This window comes from Temnothorax curvispinosus, unplaced genomic scaffold (assembly GCF_003070985.1).
Source record: "Temnothorax curvispinosus isolate PA1 unplaced genomic scaffold, ASM307098v1 QBEX01017280.1, whole genome shotgun sequence".
Lineage (NCBI taxonomy): Eukaryota > Metazoa > Arthropoda > Insecta > Hymenoptera > Formicidae > Temnothorax > Temnothorax curvispinosus.
Window position 1 is genome coordinate 380 of NW_020227060.1, and position 8,126 is coordinate 8,505.

The 8,126-nt window shown below is 32.7% G+C and overlaps 2 protein-coding genes across 9 annotated transcripts; one reads left to right on the top strand and one right to left on the bottom strand.

Annotated features, from left to right (window-relative positions):
* Nucleotides 1-207: 207 nt before the first annotated feature.
* LOC112467406 lies at nucleotides 208-3,124 on the bottom strand. 7 transcript variants are annotated; one of them, XM_025036006.1, is made up of 3 exons: nucleotides 3,037-3,124; nucleotides 735-859; nucleotides 208-534 (listed from the first exon to the last, which is right to left on the bottom strand). In XM_025036006.1, exons 2-3 carry the CDS (start codon nucleotides 840-842, stop codon nucleotides 409-411), a joined length of 234 nt encoding a protein of 77 aa, XP_024891774.1. In that variant the 5' UTR covers nucleotides 843-859; nucleotides 3,037-3,124; the 3' UTR covers nucleotides 208-408. The 7 variants fall into 7 exon arrangements, with proteins under 7 accessions (XP_024891774.1, XP_024891773.1, XP_024891775.1 ...); XM_025036005.1 differs by lacking the exon at nucleotides 3,037-3,124 and adding an exon at nucleotides 1,508-1,766; XM_025036007.1 differs by lacking the exon at nucleotides 3,037-3,124 and adding an exon at nucleotides 1,248-1,766.
* A 189-nt stretch (nucleotides 3,125-3,313) lies between these two features.
* LOC112467405 (protein LLP homolog) lies at nucleotides 3,314-7,600 on the top strand. 2 transcript variants are annotated; one of them, XM_025035999.1, is made up of 4 exons: nucleotides 3,314-3,402; nucleotides 4,461-4,738; nucleotides 6,683-6,987; nucleotides 7,266-7,600. In XM_025035999.1, exons 3-4 carry the CDS (start codon nucleotides 6,828-6,830, stop codon nucleotides 7,538-7,540), a joined length of 435 nt encoding a protein of 144 aa, XP_024891767.1. In that variant the 5' UTR covers nucleotides 3,314-3,402; nucleotides 4,461-4,738; nucleotides 6,683-6,827; the 3' UTR covers nucleotides 7,541-7,600. The 2 variants fall into 2 exon arrangements, with proteins under 2 accessions (XP_024891767.1, XP_024891768.1); XM_025036000.1 differs by lacking the exon at nucleotides 3,314-3,402 and having other exon boundaries at nucleotides 4,408-4,738.
* Nucleotides 7,601-8,126: the final 526 nt, after the last annotated feature.

Consider the following 8,126-nt stretch of genomic DNA (forward strand, 5'->3'; position numbering starts at 1 on the left):
AATTAATTATTTTTATTACGATAATCACGATATTCGCGAATAATGTAATTAATTATTTTTTAGTAATATTTCTTATTTTTACATATATAATCTTGTATATATAAAAATAATATATATATATGTATTTTAATTAAATTGTTTACTGATCTAATTAATAAAACATTACAACTAACAAAAATGCAAGATGTAATTATAATAAATATACAATTTGGGCAATAGAACAAATTGTTTAATAAATCGTTCTGTAGAAAACGAAAATACATAGCGCTTTAATACACATGTATACGTAATTAAACATTTACTTTATAACGTGAAAGCAATATCATATAATCGTTTGGAGTGTATTATGCATTCTTATTTCCACTCTTCCAGTATTATTATTAATGTCAAAACTGAATCTTCTTTGTTTTAATTTTTTGGAGGAAATGGCCCCTCTCCGATAGGTCTGTTATCGTTTTCAATTTTTCCAGGAACACATTTAGCTTTATATCCCAGGCATACTAAGTCACGACAGCATTGTTCGGTGAGCTGGCACTATAATCATAACGATTCGTTAAACAGCAATGTCTTCCGTTATAAATACATATATTGATTGCGATATTAGAAATTGTGATATTAAATTATAATTAGTTAAAGTTGTAAAAAATATAATGTGTACACGATTTTCGTATAGAGAAGAAATCACAAGCGCACAATTATTATCTTTACTTTTTGTTATTTCTATTATTACTTACATATCCGAGCCAGGGAGAGCATACAGCCTTAGACTCCGTAGAACTTGAAACAGTCGTTATGCCGTTGATAGCGACTATGACGATTAAAGCGAATACCAAGTACTTCATTGTAATGGAGAAATCTTCTGCAAATGTTTAATAGAAAAAGTAAATCAAGACTGAGTATACTCAGCGTGACACTTGATGAAATTGTGACTATAAGGAGAGGAAAAATGACGTAAGAGCTAAATTATTCTTGCAACGTACAGCGCAAAATGAAAAAAATTATTGTTGTAGTATGTTAAAATATACTAAATATTCGCATTTTATTACTCTCTAAATCTAAATAAGTGAAAAGTCACTGGAGTGGCATACTTTAGACTGATATGCCACTCCAGTGACTTTCCACTGATTTAGAGAGATACAATGTAATATGTGAAAGCAAATATTTATTTTAATTCGGCAACTGTTGAGCAGTTAATTTTTTTCCTTGATTAAACATAATTTGACATATATGGATTATTTATTAATTACCCAAATAAAAAAAGTTTTCGATATGTTTTACAAGTCTGCTCTATATCGATTACAAACACTATTTTATTGAAAAATGTTTCTATTTTAATGTACGTTGCAAGAATTCTTATAACGTATTTTCTCGCTTCAACGTCAATTCAAGATGAATGATTATAGTGTATCTGAATACATTTAGAGATTAATGACACTCGAATATATATGCGCGATTAACGATATTAATTAAAAGAAGAATGCGCATATTTTTCAATTAGCATACGTATATAAAACTGTAAGTAATACTATTAAGTTAGATACCGAAAATTTTCAAAAGACGCTTATGACTTAAAGAGACTCACTCAACTACAATTATATGACGGACACTCGTAAATTTATAGAGCAATCATCATAATCTTATTTGAGAAATCAAAGCCGATAAACTCCTATCATCAATATGTTTATTTTTTCTGTCTATAGATATCTCGGAAAAGATATGGATCTGATAGTTTACTTAATCTTATTAAACTTACTATATTACCTGCGCATAAATATTTTGCGAATATGAAAAGTTTGTATTAAAATTTATTTAAAAATTAATTATTTTTTAAAAATTCTTTCTCGGGCTCTAAATACTAAAAAAATATGTAGTAGTAGTAGTAATAATAATAACAATAATAATAATTTATTTCTGCCTTTTTGCGGGGTACAAAAGGACTCCTTTTACAAAACACTTATCTCTATAGCCCGCCTCTCTCTCTCTTTCTCTCTTTCACCTATTCCTTGCGGCCGTACAACTTACCGCTCTCTCTTCCCTTTCTCCACCGCGCTTTTCTTTCTCATACTTTCTCTCTCGTCTTTCCTCGCCGCATATAGGTATATATACGTTTTTACATTCTACGTTCTTTATAATTACTATTTACTATTTAACAAATTACAGTTTATAATTTACTGGTTCTCCACTTTTTATTACGATTTTTTTTCTCTCCACTCTGTCTTCTTTTCCCTCCGTCTTCTTTGTCCCTTTTATACTTAATATTCCTCCACAGATGTAAAGAATATATTTTTAAATTTTAATTACCGTCTTTATTATAAAAGAATTATTATAAAACGTTTTCAAGACTACAAAATATTATAGATATAATTTGTAAAATAAGATAAAGAATGTAAGAATAAAAATTTAATATTAATAATAGGAATGAATAATAAATTGATAGTAATTAATATAAGGTCAAAATTTTTTGAGGAAGTCGTTTATTTTTATTGTAAAATGGAAATTTATACGCCTCATCCATCAAACAGCACAGCAATAATTATAGGACATTATTGCTGTGCTGTTCGATGGATGAGGCGTATAAATAAACAGGCGCTTAAATAAACATGGAATATTTCTCAATAACGACACTTACACACTACCTGACGACTTGAGGCAATATTACTCGGAGGTACCGGAATATAAGGCAAAATGTCCAATGTATTGCAATCATTACATTTTGCCTTATATTCGAGTAACTCCGAGAATGGGCGACGATAATAGTAAAGATGGAGAGTGAAGAGGACAAGTGGAAGGTATTAGATGCAAGGAAAAAGGAAGGGAGCAGATTGAGAGTGAAAATGGATGAAGATAAATCACTGGAGACGAGGGTAAGAGAAAGAGAGGAGAAAGGCTGCCGGCTGAAAATCCACGGATTTACCGACGCCTCCGAGCGGGCTTACGCAGTCATCTACTTGCAGACCGAAGACGAAAGCGGAAGAGTAGAGGTAAGGATGGTGGCCGCCAAAACTAAATTCGCTCCTTTAAAACAGGTGACGTTACCTCGGCTCGAAAAATGCACTGCTACGCTTCTCACTCGGCTAGCTGCTCACATTCAGTTTATCCGTATACGTGGCAAACAGGGTGAGCGAGATGCAGATCTCGCTGCCGGACGCACTGTGGCACCACATCCCCGGACGAGACAACCCGGCGGATTGTGCCTCTAGAGGACTTTCTCCGCGAGAGCTGCTCGGCCATCCACTCTGGTGCATGGCAAGGGCCATCTTGGCTTCGGGCAGAGTCTGGACTGTGGGGGGCTCCTCCGACGACGATCGAATACCGTCGCGCGATTCTCGGAGGAGCTCTACGGAATTGACAATCGGAACAATCGAAATGCGCATATTTTTCAATTAGCATACGTATAAAACTGTAAGTAATACTATTAAGTTAGATACCCAAAATTTTCAAAAGACGCTTGGACACTCGTAAATTTATAGAGCAATATATCATCCATAATCTTATTTGAGAAATCAAAGCCGATAACACCAATCGATAAACTCCTATCATCAATATGTTTATTTTTTCTGTCTATAGATATCTCGGAAAAGATATGGATCTGATAGTTTACTTAATCTTATTAAACTTACTATATTACCTGCGCAAAAATATTTTGCGAGTATGAAAAGTTTCTATTAAAATTTATTTAAAAATTAATTATTTTTTAAAGATTCTTTCTTGGGCTCTAAATACTAAAAAAATATTCAAAAAATAATTAAAAATGATCGAACCAATGTAAAAAGTAGTAGTAAAAGTAGTAGTAGTAAAAAGTATGTAGTAGTAGTAGTAGTAGTAGTAATAATAATAATAACAATAATAATAATAATAATTTATTTCTGCCTTTTTGCGGGGTACAAAAGGACTCCCGCTCCTTTTACAAAACACTTATCTCTGTAGCCCGCCTCTCTCTCTCTTTCTCTTTTTACCTATTGCTTGCGGCCGTACAACTTACCGCTCTCTTCCCTTTCTCCACCGCGCTTTTCCTCCTCATACTCTCTCTCGTCTTTCCTCGCCGCATATAGGTATATATACGTTTTTACATTCTACGTTTTTTACAATTACTATTTACTATTTAACAAATTACAGTTTACAATTTACTGGTTCTCCACTTTTTATTACGATTTTCTTTCTCTCCACTCTGTCCTCTTTTCCCTCCATTCTCTTTGTCTCCTTATACTTAATATTTCTTCACAGATGTAAAGAATAAATTTTTAAATTTTAATTACCGTTTTTATTATAAAACGTTTTCAAGACCAAAAAATATTATAGATATAATTTGTAAAATAAGATACAGAATGTAAGAAGAAAAATTCAATATTAATAATAGGAATTAATAATAATTATTGATAGTAATTAATATAAGGTTAAAATTTTTTTCGGAAGTCGTTTATTTTTATATATCTTCAATATTTTTTTGTTTGTTACACTAGAGAAGCTGACCGCAGCCTATGTCGCATAGTATCATGCCGAAAAATTTGAATGTGGCGAATGCAGCAAGTGCGGTAAATGCGACGATGACGAAAAATTCGAATGCAGCGAATGTGGCGAATGCGAAGTTAGACAAGACTCATCTGTTGCAAAAGTACCTACCTCGATCTATCCCAACCGGAAAATGAGATCCAGGTGCAGTACATCTGGATCGACGGAAGTGGCGAGGAATTATGTAGCAAGATCAAAACTCTGAGCTTCGTGCCGAAACATCCTTCCGGTAAGCGTATTAATAATCTGATAGTTAATTAATTAATACCGGGATAGTTAATTAATTGTTGAAAATTGTCATTGAAAAAATCGTGTCGAGTTTGCCCCGAACGTCGTTTTTCACTTTTGTCACTCCAAAAACATAAAAAATTTTAAAATATGCAAGAACTATTATCGGATTTGTATAGAGCATCAAATTTTCCATCAAATTTTCCATTCCCATGGAGGGCCTTTAGAATAGTCCATTTTTATCAAATAAAATTTTATTTAACGGTATAATAGAAAATGTGAAAAATTATATATATGTGTTGTATGTCGGTGAAGTTGGCATATCATTTTCTAGCAGATAAAAAATAAAAGAGAGTTCTTGTCGCATGCAGTCGAGTTCTATAGTTCCTGATACTTTTTAGCGATAGTTCTGGTAATTTTGCCAAAAAATCCATTGAAAAAATTATCTGCTAGTTTTCCATAGCATGGAGTGAAATGCCGATGAAATCTCGGAGTTCCGGTTAAAACATTTTTCCAATAGTTCTGAACACACTGAAGCATTTTATAAAAAGTTCCTGATACTAGCAATGTTACATGATTTTTTTATAAATTAATACTGCCCGAAGTACTTAAAGAGAATAGAGTGATATGCTGTATGAAATGTCGGAGTACCGGTTTATCTAAAATATTTTTTGAATAGTTCTGAGCATACTGAAGCACTTTCTGAAGAGTTCCCGACACTAGCTATATTGCAAGATTTTTTTATAAATTTATATCGCCCAAGCGTCGCGTACTTATAGAGAGAATAGAGTGATATGCTGTACGAAATGTCAGAGTTCCGGTTTATGTAAAATATTTCTCGAATAGTTCTGAGCATACTAAAGCATTTTCTAAAGAATTCTCGACACTAGCAATGTTGTATGATTTTTTAATAAATTTAAATCGTCCGAGCGCCGCGTACTTAAAGAGAATAGAGTGCTATGCTGTGTAGAATCTCGGAGTTCCGGTTTATATGAAATATTTTTCGAACAGTTCTGAACATACTGAAACATTTTTTAAAAAGTTTCCGGCACCAGCAATATTGTATAATTTTTTAATAAATTAATACCGCCCAAAAGCCGAGTACTTAGAGAGAATAGAGTATTCTTCCCCCATTATAATGTGCTCCAAGAAGATTGTATCGCATTATAATAACAAAGAATGTTCAAGAGTAGTGCAAAATCCTGCAAAATTCTGCGTGATTATCATTAAATTAACACTACACGCAGACACCGTGGGCCTTTTAAGGCACAGTCGATTTTTCATTCATAATTCTCACGGGACGCTTGTGTCAGCTCCCCTGTCTAAAAAAAACTTGGTTCCAGCAATAGGCTACATAATAGATGTAAGCATAGAAATCACTTTTTGAAACCTCAAAGATGATACATAAATTTTTATAGATTTTTTTAACACTTTCAAAGAATCGCCGCTTTCAAAAACTCGCTTTAAACTTAAAATTCCCAGTAGGGTATCTGGATGAGTGCTTCAAAAACAATTTAATGCACAATCGTGTAAATCACACTCGAAAGAACGTGAGAAGTAGAGAAATTATCGAATGTAAATCATTTTTTAAATGTAAACATAAAAAATTATTTTATAAAGAACTAAATATTTTGAGAACATAAATGGCTTAATAATAAGTTTTCCATAACAAACATAGCATATTTTATTCTTTAATTTTTGGTTTTTCGTAGGAAATTGTTTCGAAGCGCATAGGAAATTATTTCGGAAAAGAACCGAAGACTATGGTTGTAGCGTTACCCGCTGAAAATATCATGGACATGACTACGTATTATAGTTGTTTATTGTTTATTCACGTCCATTTTATGCTCATAGAAGTCATAGAGCCTACCAGTGGACGGTTCCAGGTTCCACTGAAAACGCGGGCATGTCCTACTCTCAGACTTTTCTAACTTTTCTGCTGCAGGTAACAGATGGTAACAGATCTCGAGATCTCAACTAGTTCGCTAGTTCCGCGTCGAGTGGTTCGGGCGTGGTTCCGCGTGTTTCAAACATAACCTTCAATAACCTCTTTTATTCAACCGCATGTGCACTACGCACAAGTGTGAAAAATGGCTAAATCTCTACGCAGTAAATGGAAAAGGAAATGCAGGGCGATCAAGAGAGAACGTTACGCGGTAAAAGAATTAGACAGACTGAAGAAAACTCTTGGTATTGATGCTAATTCATCGAAGGATGTCGAAATGGCAGACATTAGCGAAATCGCTACTGGTAAGATCCACACTAACTGCATTAATTGTTTAGTAGTTTAGTTAAACCCTTATAATGACTGTTTTAGGGCCAGTTTCACCAACATCGATTAACCGTAACCTTCGATTAAACTAACTCTTCGTCTCTTTCTAAGGGGAACAGTTGGAAAGAGATGAAGAGTGAGTTTAATCGAAGGTTACAGTTAATCGACGTTGGTGAAACTGGCCCTTAATGTTGTATACATATATTATAATGTAACATGATAATGTTTTATATTGTATTATTTTTACAATTAATAGTTGTCAACGCTGAAAAAGTAAAAGAAGATGTGAAGGCTAAGCGGGTCAAAGATGTGGAGCCTCAGACCGAGACAGGTGAAGAACAGATGGAAGTGGAAGGTGCTAGAGTGTATAATAAGAAAACATTACGGGATCAATATGGCAATTATCCTGCGTGGATGAGCCACAGGAAGATAATGAAGCACAAAAAGGGCAGAGCAAAAACGAAAAAAGCAACCAAGAAGCCAGGCAAGAGACTTACTAGACGACAGAAGAAAGCAAAGGAAGAAAAATAAAATTCTTTAATTGTCGAATCAATTTTTATGTTACTTACTAATTTTTAAATATTATGAATATTGCTTTCTTCTTTTGTAAAAATAAAAAAATTTATGAAAGAAAGAATATTTTATTTCTAGAAAAAATTCAAAACAAATATATTCAGTCTAGTATGAACTGATAAGTACAAAATGCCTCTTTGTAATATGTGTAATTTATCCAATGTATGTCTATTCACAGTATTAACTTCAATCAATATTCTAATTTTTTCTTTACCAAATGTTTATCATTAACTGAATGAAACTAGAGATCTCTATATAGTGTCTATTATATAAAGAACCTTTTTATAATTAAATAACAATCATTATACTCCTTGTTAAACATTATTTTAATATTATATAGTGCTTTACCTTCATCCATATTAAAATCTAGATTAGTATGAAAGAATACAAAAATGTAGAATCTACTTCATTTTATTATAAAGACATGAGTACAAATACTCATAATATAAAAATTATACTATTACTATTATTAGCTTGATAAATATAACAAATGCTAAATGATGGCAGTGATATTTTACGACAGAAACAATTCCACGTAAATCTA

Coding starts and splice junctions, on each gene's coding strand:
- LOC112467406 (XM_025036006.1), bottom strand. CDS start 842: ATGAAGTACTTGGTATTCGCTTTAATCGTCATAGTCGCTATCAACGGC. Junction 535..734: donor GCTCTCCCTGGCTCGGATAT/GTAAGTAATAAT, acceptor TTATGATTATAG/TGCCAGCTCACCGAACAATG.
- LOC112467405 (XM_025035999.1), top strand. CDS start 6,828: ATGGCTAAATCTCTACGCAGTAAATGGAAAAGGAAATGCAGGGCGATC. Junction 6,988..7,265: donor CATTAGCGAAATCGCTACTG/GTAAGATCCACA, acceptor TACAATTAATAG/TTGTCAACGCTGAAAAAGTA.